Source organism: Tenrec ecaudatus, chromosome 7, assembly GCF_050624435.1.
Source record: "Tenrec ecaudatus isolate mTenEca1 chromosome 7, mTenEca1.hap1, whole genome shotgun sequence".
Lineage (NCBI taxonomy): Eukaryota > Metazoa > Chordata > Mammalia > Afrosoricida > Tenrecidae > Tenrec > Tenrec ecaudatus.
In genome coordinates, this window is record NC_134536.1 from 152,283,242 (window position 1) to 152,297,480 (window position 14,239).

At 39.9% G+C, this 14,239-nt stretch overlaps 1 protein-coding gene across 2 annotated transcripts in view; it reads right to left on the reverse strand.

Moving 5' to 3' along the window:
• The window catches only part of CDYL (chromodomain Y like), a 218,975-nt gene that overhangs the window by 117,200 nt on the left and 87,536 nt on the right, over nucleotides 1-14,239 (reverse strand). For both annotated transcript variants that reach the window (XM_075555251.1, XM_075555250.1), the window contains exon 2: nucleotides 12,150-12,813. In XM_075555251.1, coding sequence (XP_075411366.1) covers nucleotides 12,150-12,813 — 664 coding nt within the window. The remainder of the gene's footprint in view (nucleotides 1-12,149; nucleotides 12,814-14,239) is intronic.

Consider the following 14,239-nt stretch of genomic DNA (forward strand, 5'->3'; position numbering starts at 1 on the left):
AAAGAAGGTGGAAGTAGTACTGGAGGAATTTATGGTGGACCAAATGAGCATGCTCAAAAGCGAGACTGTGTTCACATAATTGATTTCGTCCTTAAGATACAAGGTGTCACAAGAAGATAGCAGTGGCTTCTGTGGAAGACAGCAACACAGATGCAGAGACGGAAGACACGTTTGTGGGGAGATGGAATAGAAAGATAGCGGAATTCTTATAGATTCTCTAGAGCCATGTAGGCTGGAAGAACACTTGAAACTATAGCCTGTAGATAACCTTCTATCTTAAACCACAAATATCTCTAAAAGTCTTCTTAAAGCCAAACATTAGTCTGCCTTACCTGCCTTGAACATTGTGATTGCTTCAGAACTACTGATACAGGACAACTAACATGTCCAAATTCACTGCTGAGTCCATTCCAATTCAGTGACAGGGTAGGACAGGTAGGACTGGGTAGAACTACCCAGGTGGGTTTCAAGGCAGCGGGTGGTTATGAATTGCTGATCTTGTGATTAGCACAACAAATAAACTTGCTGTGCTATCAGATTCTTAAGGTGACAACAGCAACTCCATAGACTAGATGGGAACTTTAGGAACAGTACATTTATGTTAATGGGGAAGAAATAGCTCAGGAAAAAAGGGTGAGCATAGCACTGATTGAATAATGCAATCAATGTCAGTGGTCTGAAAATGTAGAAGTGACTGAATTGTTTTTCTGTGCAAATTCTCACCAAAATAAAGTACAAGAAGTAACAGCAAGTAAAGCTAACAACCAACTTATGCTTTACAATTAAAACACTTAAGTATTTTCTATCTTTTCATTTGGCAGATTTTCTAAAAATGTGATTAAAATGTTAGTGAGCAATAGATAAGAATGCAGTTTTACTCTGAGATACATCAATTTGGCTGGATTTAAAAATCTTATTTTGAAATCAATTACAGATATTGTAGTTTGCTATTCTCTCTAATGGCAATTCTCCAGTCAACTTACAAAACTCAGCAAAAGGGAAAAAAGTTTATGCATACATAAGTATGTATATATGTAAATATGTACAGAACATGGAAAGAAGAAAAAGAGAATGTAAACAACTGGTAAACCTGGTGAACCATCCCTTGTACTAGTTTTATAATTTTCCTGTAACATTTGAAATTGTATCAAAAGAAAAGCCAGGTTGAAAACTTCAAAATAAATGGAGCTGAAAATTAAAAATCTTACAATATAAAATTCTACAAGACATGATGGGTGTTATATGGAAACCAAGTGTTGGAGAAAATTATATAATGGTGATTCCATAAAAAAATAACATAAGTAGGGGGGTGGAGAAAGACCTGAAATGCCACACATCAAATTATTGATATATCCTCTGGGGAAAGTAATGGTATTCATAGGTATGGAGTTAAAGGTCAATGTTCATACTTGACTCAAAGCCCTAGACAGCACTAACAACTTAAGCACTTAATAGCTGAAAGTTTGGTGATTCTAACTTACCCAGAAGTGCCTTGAAATACAGGCTCAATTCAAAACCTCATACCATTGAGACAATCTGACACACAACTCTATAAGGCAGAGTATAATTGCTCCTGTGGATTTCTGTAAGTGTACATCTTTGCAGTAGTAAAAGTCTCATCCTTTTTCTGATGAGTGGCTGATGGTTTCGAACTGCTAACCTTGGGGTGTTAGCAGTCCAACACATAAGCTACTATGCCACCAGAGCTGACATCCTTGAACATTTACTTGATGGCAACTGACAAGAGCATTTCTAAGGTAATTGTGTGAAAAATTGAAATATTTATGGATTACAGGGATACTTGATGGTACAAATTGCATGTCTTACAAATTGAAGGCTGTGGCAACTCTATGTCGAACAAGTTTATCCCTGCAGTAGTTCCAGTAATAGGAGGCCTGGTGAGATAGTGGTTTGACACTAGATTGCAATCTCAAGGTTGGCAGTTCGAAACGACCAGTCATTCTGCAGGAGAAACAAGGGTTTCTACTCCTGCAAATGGGGTCATTATGAGGAAATAATGATTTCCAATAACATGCACTCATTTTGTGTCTCCGTGTTATATTTAATACATACGTACATATATATTTTTAATTGAGAGCTCATATATATGTATATAATTAATTCCATAGTTCAATCACATCAAGCAATATTATACAATTGCCACCACAATCAGTTTTCAAATATTCTTTTTCTTCCTGGACTCCTTGGCATCATCTCCGCTATACCTCAACTCCAGCCCCACCAATGTACCCCTACCCCACCCCAGAAACCTTCACTTGCTGTCCCTATAGGTTCATCAATCCTGGGTTTCATATACCAAAAAACATGTAACACAACTTCAAGAGGGTGATCCCTGATGTCATAACACATCCGACATAAACTCTAACATGAACAAACTAATATACAAAAAATGCTGAATACCAGATCAGGTGTAGCATGCATTTGGGGAGTTGGACTCAAATGGCCAAGTTTTAACTGTTCAAGTCAGGTTTATCCCTTTGATCTTCTATAGTCATCCCTCCAGTGTTCTGTTTAGTAAACACCTTCCTCCTATGCTTCAATTACAGATAGAGGGAGCTCACTTAGGCTTATTTTCTATGTAGTCCCACAAATGTATCTTGGGCTCCCACTGTAGCTTTCTGCAAACCAGATCCTCAAAATTTAGGCTTTGATACCAATCCCCCCTTCTACTTTGGGTTATATGATTTACAATCCTGTGGTGACTGGTGTTGGTGTGCTTCTTCCCTGTGGACTTAGATGACATCTCATTTAGATGGCTGCTTCTTAGACACGCACCATCTAATTTCATCACCAAATTTTGCTGTAGCACCCATATCTTTTGTGTTCCCATCCTAAGGGCAAGTATTGAGCAGGGCCATGATGTAAGAACTAATTGTTCTTAAATTGAAGCTAGGATTTAGTGTGAGCCCCAAACCCATTCCTGAATCTGTGTCACAGTCTGGTAATTCTCATATTTCAAAACATTTGAGGACTACGCTATACCTGACCTAAGCCATGGCATTTTCAATCACTTCAACTGCATGTGAAAATAGGACACTGGCTAATTAAGAATGAAGAAAAATCGATGCATTTGAACTACAGAGTTGGTGAAGAATCTAGACAGTACCATGGACAGTCAAAAGAACTCCTAATGTCGTGACCCTTTCATACAGTTCCTCATGTTGTGCTGACCCCCAACCATAACATTATTTTCATTGCTACTTCATAACTGTAATTTTGCTAGTTATGAATCATATTGTAAATATCTGACATGCAAGGTGTATTTTCATTGTTACCAATTGAAAATTAAAGCATAGTGATCAATCACAAAAACAGTATGTACCTTATATACTTGAGTATAAGCCAACCTGAATATTGGCCAACGCACCTAATTTTACCACAAAAACTGCATTATGATGGCAGTGGGTTTGGTTTTGGGTTGCACACTTTAGCCTCCTCCCTGCTCCACACTCACTGCCATCAAGGCAATTCCAACTCAAGACTGCAGTAGAGAGTAAACATACTTTCATTTGCACTGAGAAACTAAAACATTTGTATGACTCACTGTATTGAGGTGGTCTGGAGCCAAACCCACAATACCTGTTTAAAAATCAAAGAAGTGTATCAAGATTTTTGCAGTTGCAACAATGATAAGAAATTCATTTCTGGAGGAAAGCGTTCGGCGTTGACAGCTGTGGTTCTCACCTCCTGGAAGAGCCCTATGCCTAAGCCATTACTCACTGAACAGAAGAACACTCGGTAGTTTTGAACTGTGCTATGAGTTATCATTGATGAATATACCCTGGGCTACCAGAGAAGCAAACAAATCACACTTAGATAAAACTGGACTGCTCCTGAGATGCAAGGTTCGCTTTGGACATGTCCTCGAGAAAGATGCATTCAAAGAAAAGGATATCATGTTTAGTATAGTAGTAAAGTAGAGGATCAGTGCAAATGTGGGAAACCATCGATGATAAGGACTAATACAATAATTAGCTCAAAAATATCAAAGACCATGATGATGGTACAGGCCATGGAGATGTTTCATTCTGTTATATATAAAGTTACCATGAATTGGAGCCAACTCAATTGCCACTAACAATAACAACACAATACAGCTAGGAATAGCAAATTGGGATGTCCTGCCCCAGATATACCAAATATAAGCTATCATGTTTATGTGATAAAGTCTTAATCAACAATAATACATTTTTGGAAGAATGAAATAATTTGTGTAGATACTACCGTATATACAAGATAAAATAAAATGTTACAAAAATATATAAGCTTTATAGGACAATCTTCCTAATATGATCTCCATGATATATTTAAAAGATACACATATTTATATAATTTCTGGAAGAAAACCCGTTAGCAGTAGGTGGCTCTGAGAGCGAATGTAGGGGTGAGGGAAGGCTTTTACTTTTTTTTCCCTACCACTGATAAAAATCTCATTATGGTATAACATGTTAATGCTAGTTAAAATTATTAAAATACTTATTAAAAGCAAATTACAGAAGCCTAAACATAATTTTTAATCAGAATGTACTAAAGGAAAACAATTTTAACATAGAGTGGGAACTAAATATAGTTAAAATTTTAAAATGTACTTATACAGAAGAATTTGGTAGCAGGACTTATTTATTTCCCACCTAGCTCTATAAAATGTATAAGAAACAGTTGAGGATAGCAAGCTTAGAGTGCAAAAGAACCAACTGCATGACTGTTACTAAACACACTGCCAAGAGATATAACTTGATGCCAATTCAGTCGGCCCAGGGCAAGAATCTGAGATGTGCACATTCAAGTGTTTCCTAGCAGTGGCTAACCTCAACACCACACTTTGAAAATCACTGAATAGGAAGTACAAAAGAAAATCAAAATAGAAAAATTAAAAATAGTTATCTCATGGCCTGAGAACTTGTCTCCAAAGATAGTGCCCTGGGTAAAAACAGTTCAGATCCCTAATCCTCCTTGGATTAGGAGATAAGACTCCCCAAGTGAAACTTGCCTGGAGAAGACCCAGTGGTCCTACACAGAATTCACCTGTTCCTGCTCCTTCTGGAAGCAGCTGACGGGGCTCTACACCCTACACGTATTAAGGCAATTGAATATATGATAACATTTCATTCTCTTTCACATACACTATGAAATATGGTCTAAAAGTCAGAACTGATGCTTTAATGGAAACTCTGTAAAGGCTCGAAAGCAGTGGTTCTCAACCTGTGGGTCATGACTCTTTTGGGGGTTGAACAACCCTTTCACAGGAGTGGGCTGATAACAGTAGCAAAATTACAGTTATTAAGCAACGAAAACAATTTTATGGTTGGGGGTCACAACAACATGAGGAACTGTATTAAAGGGCTGCAGCAATACGAAGATTGAGAACCATTGCTCTAAAGCATTATTGTAAAGCCAGGTCTAAGTGAAAAAATAGGATAAATGAATAAAAATCCTGGATTACATGAAAACAGACATATAAGCATTCAAACTCTTGCTCCACTCTAAAGAAATTCAAATGAGAAATGGTCAATGATGGCATGTTGCATTCTAACCAATGGAATTCAAGGAAACAAGCTTGACTCGTTAAAAATAGAGCAAATCAAAGTGTTCCTTCTTAAGTGGCTTTTTCAATAATTGGAAGGTACCTGTACATGCAGAAGTTATGTGATGAAATATTTATGGTTTGTGTAACTTTAATTTCCTATATAAAACCAACTTTTTCCACGGGAACAGACCTACATCTAGTAGCAAGAGCAGCATCTCTCCATGGCTTTGTACCTAGAACTAGGTACTAGAATTCTTCCATGCACTGGGACCTGAGAACCATCGGGCTCATATCTCAGGGTGGAAGCAAAGGAAAACATTTGCAGATGTCTCTGGGAAATCACATTATTCGGTCTCAAGGACACCCATTAAATGTTTATAAAATGATAAATGGAAGGGTGTACTTGGCTTACAGGACCACTACTTTCTAGTTTGCTTTTAGTCCCTATAATCTTTAGATGGGACTATGGGTGGTACAAATGATAGCTTAGGTGCTAACTAAAAGGTTGATGGTTTGAGTCCACCCAGGGACTGCTCAAAAGAAAAGCCTGGCTATCCATTTCCAGAAACGAGCTATTGAAAACCCTATGGGACATGGTTCTACTCTCCCATGAGTTGGAATGGCCTAACAGTAATTGACAATCTTTATATGGTGAATGGATTTGTTCCTTGTGAATAAGGACTATATGGGGAAATACGTAGCACAAGTGCTGTTACGCAGGAGGTGTTGAATAAACATATGGTGGCTGTGTATCTATACCTCTTCTTGGATCATACATTCATATATACAAACCTCCCTTTTGCAGGTTGATATTTTCCTGTGGTGGCCTTAGCAGCTACTGTCTTTGGTCAACAGTCTCACGACTTCTTAACCTTTTCTGGAGTTGGTTTCTAATTTCAGCAACTAAATAATAAATGGCCCTAGGGGCCTATTTCTAGAAGACAGCTGCATATTTGGCCCTTAAGCTTCCCTGGAAGAAAAGGGTGACAGATCATTTGTATCATTTGTCCCATACCCTTTTGTCAAGAGGAATGTACACTCCAGTTTCTCAAAAGAAGCCAGGTTGTCCAGAAGTCTCCCCAGGGGCCCCTTTTGATTTTAATGGCCACTGGCTGAAAGGCAGGTGGTCAAGTACGTGTAGTGTGTTGTGGTACATTATCAGTCTTTTTTTTCCCCCGAGTTACTTCATTCATGACAGACTGCAATGGAAGCGACTAACCTAGCTGCCACCCATACGTGACAGAACTCAGAAAGTTTACAGCTGCGCTGCTCTTCGGTTAGCTAATAGCACTCTATCAGATGCTATGCTTGTGGCGTGATCATCAAGTGAGCATGCATCTGAATTTAGAAAAGGACAAAATAAGACCATCTAGTGTTTAAAAGCAGCTGATTCTTTTGTAGAATTTAAGCAGTGAATTAAAAGAGCAAGAAAACATCAACAAGTTTTAGAAAAGGAGTAGTGTACAGAAGACAGCAGCATGACCTCATTTATAAACGTTTCTTAGCATTTCTGACGAAAACAGTGTATTCACCTTTAAGCCGCTCTCATGCTTAAAACAGTTAAAAGTTGAGTACACACATACGGTTACTCTGTAAAAACAATCATCTGTGTATTAAAATGCTCCAAGAAATTCATTCTTTTGGTTAATAGAAAGATACTCACAAAACACTTTGGTGGCAAAAAACATTGTTGTACATACGTGATTAATGTTTTCAAAGGAGATGGTCCATTTCCAATTAATTCCACAAATATCTGAGATTCAATTAGTCTTAGAAAAACAAATGAGTTCTCTTATGTAACTGAAATTAATCAAGGAAATAAAAGTAAACTGCTTTAAGATTTATGAGTGTAAGCCAGAAATCTAATATGATTATATTACCGCATATACTCGAGTATAGGCCGAGTTTTCCAGCACACTTTTAATGCAGTTTTTGTGGTAAAATTAGGAGCCTCGGCAGTTATTCAGGTCGGCTTATACTCGAGTATATACTATATATAATTATATAATGAATATTATATAATATACTATAATAATTACATTCTATAATGAGACTTTATCTCTTCAATTAGAGAAGATATATTCCAAGTGTAAGTGGTTTTACTGGAATATTTCTGTATCTGGTACACCTTCTCTGTTATTTCCATAGCTCGTCTTCCCTCCCTCCAATTTAGTCTGAGCAAGGTTACAGAGAAGAACACATTACAGCCCATCTTCAGTGAACACCAGTTTTATGGCAATCATGCACCCACAACAATCTGCAAGTGTATGTACCTACTATGTGGCAGACACTACTCTGGACACAAAAGGCAAACTCCCTTCTTGAGCTCACATTCTAGTGGAGGAAACAAAAAGAAGCGTCTAACTAACTCATCAGTGACACTGAAAGTGGAAAAGTTGTCTAAGGTACCATTTGCTTTTGCCATGTGCTTCTTTTAAGAACACTTGAGAGGGGGGCTCCTGGGGAGGAATGCTGTTTCTCTTGTTAATTTGAAGTTCCGATTTTGATCGCAGCCCTAAGGTGTTCCCTTCCACTATCCTAAAAACTCTCCCGAGTTTCCTCCTATTAAGTGTAAGGTGTGGATGCTTCGTGACTGGATCTGACCATCCATGTTAGGTAGGAGATAGGCGCATAAAAGGAATCACAAGATCATGGTGGCTTTTGGAGAAAGATGGTCTGAACGTCATGGAAATACGCTGTACTCCTACCCACTCAATCTGCAGATTATTCCACAAAGTAAGATACAATCACTTAAGGCTCTAAGCTTATGTATTACAAAGCACTGCATGTACACTTGCACATTTTTATTTAGGAAGAGTAATAAAAAGGGGAGTCTGTTTGATCGGTGCTATACTGCACCCTGACTTGCTCGTCTCCTCCCCATGACCCTTCTGTGAGGAGACATCCAGTTGCCTACAGATGGGCTTTGGGTCTACACACACCCCTCATTCACAATGATATGATTTTTTGTTCTTTGATGCCCGAAACCTGATCTTAACGACACCTCATGATCACACATGCTGGTGTGCTTCTTCCATGTGGGCTTTGTTGCTTCTAAGCTAGATGGCTGCTTGTTTACCTTCAAGCCTTTAAAGACTTCAGACGCTCTTTTTTATAGCCAGCACTATCAGCTTTCTTCACTACATTTGATTTGTCTTCAGCGACTGTGTCAGGAACATGATCATCATGGAATGCCAGTTTAATAGAACAAAGTGTTCTTGCATTGAAGGAGCACTTGAGTAGAGGCCCAATGTCCATCTACTACCTACTTTCCAGTTGTCCCACTATCATGTTCAGCCCTAGGTTTTTTAATGCTTTCCCCACATACACACATTATCATGATCCCAGTTCTTACAAATCTGGCTAGACCAGAGGACGTACACTGGTACAGATAAGAGCTGGAAACACAGGGAATCCAGGGCGGATAAACCCTTCAGGACCAATAATGATAGCAGTGATACCAGGAAGGCAAAGGAAAGGTATGGGGAGAAAGGGGGAACCGATTACAAGGATCTATATATAACCCCCTCCCTAGGGGATGGACAACAGAAAAGTGGTTGAAGGAAGACATCGGTCCGTATAAGACATGGAAAAATAATAATTTATAAATTATCAAGTGTTCATGAGGAAGGGAGGGTGGGCAAGGGATGGGGGAAAATGAAGAGCTGATACCAAGGGCTCAAGTAGAAAGCAAGTGTTTTGAGAATGATGATGGCAACAAATGTACTTGACACAATGGATGTTATGTATGGATTGTGATAACTGTTGTACAAGCCCCCAATAAAATGATTTTTGAAAGGGGGGTGTCATCAACTCTATGTAAACAGGAGCCATTACCCTCCTTATATATAAAGTATAAAGCAATGAAGGTCTTCATGGGAGGTATGCTTCAGAAAACAGAATGTGTATACTGAAGGAAGGCTTAGTGACTTCTTTTGAAAGAATTCATCCATGTTGGGGGAGGAGGGGACAAGAGGATAGATAACCTGACTGGGGGATAATTAAAGTTTGAATTTCTGATTTATACAAATGAGCCCTAGGGCATAGTGGGTTAGTAACTGCAAGGTTAGCAGCTTGAAACCACCAGCCACTCCACAGGAGGACGTTCTACTCTGTCTTAACTGCTCCCATGAGTTGGAGTTGACTCGATGGCCAGAGTTTGTTTTTTGGGTTTTTTTTTGTTTTTTTTTTTGGATAAAGGAACTTGGCTCTAACCTTTTTAAGTCAGGGAAGTTTTGAAAATCAAACTGGGCTTTCCCTCATAAAAAACATGTGTATGCACCTTTAATGAATGGTAAAGGAAGACTGTGTACCTCTGGACGTTTCTCACATTCCTAATAATATTTAAGAAGGAGGCTGGAGATGGAGAGGATACTGTCTCAGGACTATGACTTTCCACAGTCCATGAGGGGAAACCTTTTCTGTGAATAGCCAGAGTAAGTATTTCAGGATTTGGAGACTATATATATAGTCTCTGTTGCCAAGATCAATTCAGTCCTTGCAGCAATAGCCAATGAATGAAACAGCCAAAGACAATAAATACATGAATAAAACCGGCTGTGTTCCCATATAGCTTTACTTATGAATACTGAAGTTGGAATTTCTTATTTTCATACCATGAAATATTCTTCTTCTTGATTCTTTTTCAAACATTAAAAAAAAGTGTAAAGTAGCCACTTTAAAGCTTGCTGGTCAAAAAAAATCAAGCGGTGGGTTAGGGCAAGGTCATGGGCAGCAGTTTACCAATGCCTGGCCCAGGGTTTGTCTATGTTTGTAGCCCCAGGGCCAGGCAGGGCATCAGCCTCAACATATCCAGTAAAGATTCTGGTGTTTCTCTGTCTAAGGAAGCAGTAAGGAAGAATACTGTAGTAGTAGAAAACATGCTCTTATTCTCTCTCTGCCTCTGATTCTCTCTAGAACCCCACAGCCTCCTGGGTTTGAGTTCCTTTATCTCAAAAATAAACAGTGCTATTGGGTTACTGACAAAGTCCCTTCCATCTGAACTTCTCAGCCCCCTCATCTACAACTAGGTACAAGGAAACTGTATCTGTGAGCGGAGAAAGGGCCAACAGTGGTCATTTCTGTAAACAAGTTCATGTGGTCTGGTGAATGCAGAACTCCTGTACTAGGGGAGAGGGGTGGCATTTGGGAAAGCATAATCTGAAAATCAAAGATGGTAGTTTACTATCCAGATTTCATTTACATTCAGCTTCCTTGCTGTACAAGAGTTAAGGCTAACGTAATGCTGTTAAACGCACCAAGCAAGATGACTAATCTCTCAGATGTTTTCTCTTTAGAGAAAAAGAGCTCCAAAACAAATCAAAGCCATTTTACCTTGCCTCATATTATCCTACTAGACCTTGGGTTGAAGTTGACAGACATAGGTAAAGAAATGATGGTCATACCAGGCTCCAGGGTGCAAAGCAGAGGACACCAGAGGAGAAGTCCCAAACCAGAGAGGGGAATCAGAGCTCATCAGGAAAAGAATGTGCTCTCAACAGTCAGCCAGCAGCAGGCGTGGCGACTTGTGGAGGTGAAGCGAGAGAAGTAGGCATGGGTAGAACCATAAACGCTTAGGGGCACGCATACCTACTAACTAAAGCAGCGGTAGGAAGCCAGATTGGCAACCGTGCAATCCGCTGCCACTCACCATGGATTTGAACAAATGGACAAGAGCCCTCAAAAGGTAGAAGATAAGAAATCTAATTAGAAATCCATGGCAGATAGGAAGTTATCAAGGTTTAAACCATGATAGGTTCAGTAGACTTGGATTAGAAAATACTGAATAGTTTTGTTTGTTGTTACATATTTTATCATGGTTTCAGTTAAGGTTTGCACAGTGAATTAGTTTCATAATCAATATTTTTATAAAAATTGTTCAGTGACATTGTTTAGGTAATGTATAAAATTGGCAGCTAGCTAAGCATGAAAGAATGAGGAAAGGAAACATCTATGCTCATACTGTGGTCAACTAACCAACATGCAGAATCTAGGAGGTAGGGCAAGCATGAGAACAACACTGTTCACAGCACTATTTTTCAATGGACCCCAATCCTGAAGAAAGGTGCCCTGGCATGCTAAGGGCTGACCACTGAAGGCTCCATGAGGTACAATCTCTTCATGAAGAGGGATCTCTGGCTATCTGGAAGACAAGTAACATCAGGTGCATGATCTTTAATCCAATACTAGTCACACTCTGAAAACTCTGGATGTAAGTCATGTCTGAGAGACAGGTAGAGGTAGATGGTTTCAGAAAGTAGATGTGTTCTATGAAAACACAAGGCATAACCTACTGAGAGCAAGACACTACGTATGGTGCATCGATGTGGTGGCACAATCTGTAGATTGCAAGGCAGACAGAGAAAGCTAATGTGACTGCAGAGGACAAATGCCAATGTCTTAAAGGAAAGAAAACGATGCTGGTAACGAAATCTCCCTCCCAAAGGCTTCTGTAAACATCTGCTAGACAGCATTGGCAGTACTTCCACTTTCACCACGGAGCTGCTCTCTGGTGCAGCAACAGTCTAAGAGAGATCCCTACCGTGCAAGCAGTGGAAGGACCCAGAGCCATCACAGATACTGAGCACCTTGTAACACTCACCTTTCCCATTAACTGCGAGTCCAGTGGCCACAGCAGCCGTCGCTGGGCCAGGCGCCTGAGGCACTAGTGAGTGTATCCGAGGTCTGCTCCCCATTCTGGCTCTCTCTGCACCAGGGCCCAACAGAGCTCCAATGGGCTTCTCGGTGGCCACTTCTGGGATGACAGTGTCCTGGCTCTGCTCTGTGGGATCCAGCTTCTCAGGGCTCTCATTCTGAAAGCTATCTACTGCGGTCCTGCTCTTAATGGGGCTCTTAGGCACAAGTATCTTTATACCTGATTTTGCCAGGTCCATATTCTTTCGGTTAGAGAGAGATGGGGCTGTATTTTTCCTGAATTTTTGGCTGGCAGAAAGTAACTGGCTGTTTTTTGACTCGTGGTCTTTGCCAATCACAAGGGATTTAGGAGAGGTCTTAGAAAAGCTGCTGTTGGTGGATCTGGAAATGTGTTTCCTAGCGTTGTTGGGAGAGGTCCTGCTTGTTCTGGCTATTATGCTCTCTCTCTGCTTCTCTGTGTGGCGTCTGTTGAAATCATGGATGTACTCCTCACAGTTCACAAGATGCTGCTCCGGCTCCCACGTGTCATCCTCACTGTCATAGCCTTTCCACCGCACCAAGTATTCCGTCTTCCCTTTCTTGTTTTTCCTTTTGTCCACAATCCTTTCAACCTGTTTATAAGAGAAAAAAAGGGGAAAAGAGTTTAAACCACATTTACTATTTTCGAAAAGCACCAGCTTTGTAATGAAATGTCAAAAGTAACAAAAGCCATAATCACAATGAAAATTATCTGCTTCCTCTGCCAATCACCTGGAAATAAAATAGTAATCGATTACTTAGAATTTTTGAAATTTCTTTAAAATTAAGTCAAATAAAATGCTAAGCTTTCATGCTGTGAGTTGCTTGTGGGGATTAAGGGGCAATGTGAGAGATTGAGGGATTCTAAAGGATTTCTTTATGTTTGGAGTCTTTTAAGTGGCATAAACAGGTAACACATTTGAGGGCTAACTAAAAGGCACCCAGAGGTGCCTCGGCAAAAGGTAGGCGGGTGATCTACTTCTGAAAATTAACCAGCGGAAATCTATGGAGCACAGTTCTATTCTGACACGAGAGGTTATTAGTTGACTCAATGACAACTGGTCATAAATTTTCATATCTGTATTAAAGTCTCTGACGACCTAAATTTGTTTCACAATTACACCTAGGTCAGTACTCATCCTCAGTACAGAGCACTTGTCTTACAATAATAAAATGGTCTGAAACATCACGCTGTTCACCTCTGAATCATAGTTTTAATAAATTCTAACATCTTTGGAAAAACAGTGCTCTTGCTTTTTAAAATATGGTCAATACGATCAGTATCAACATAGGCTGTCATGATCATGCTGGATTCCACTGCCTTCGCTTCTCAAGGATAAAAAGACAGGGACCCCGGCTAGGGCTCACGGTAACAGAATACACTTGACTAAGTGTCAAAGTACCTAGAACCTTCTATTGTCACACCTCTGGATAACATTAAATCCATCCATCTGCTTCCCTGGAGACCACAGGCACTGCTGTACCTTTTAACCAGAGGCCTTCTTCAGCCAAAAAGCACATTGCTCAGGAGTCAAACATCTGCACCCAGCAACTATCAAGAACGTCAGGAAGTGTCTGATTGCCAGATGATAGTTACTTCTCTAATATCCCACGAGAATAAAGGCTATCTGACAACTGCACTGGACTACTAATAGAAAGGTGGCAATTAAAATTCACACGACAGTGTCTCAAAGGAAAAGCCGGGCCAATCTGCTTTCAAACATTCACAATCATGAAATCTCTACCTTCTCCACATGGAGTTGGCATGAGTCAAACTAAGCCCCTGGTTTATTAGGTTTTGTTGCAGTTGTTTCTGATAGTCAATTTTGGAGCCCCATGGTGTCACACTTTTGGAGCCTTGGTTGCACAGTGGTTAAAGCGCTCAGCTGCTAACTGAAGGATAGGTTGTTTGAAGCCACCAGTCACTCAGTGGGAAGATGTGGCTGTCTGCGTCGGGAAAGCTTATCGCCTCGGAAACCCTATGGCGCAGCTCTTGTCTGTTCTACAAAGCCCTCTGAA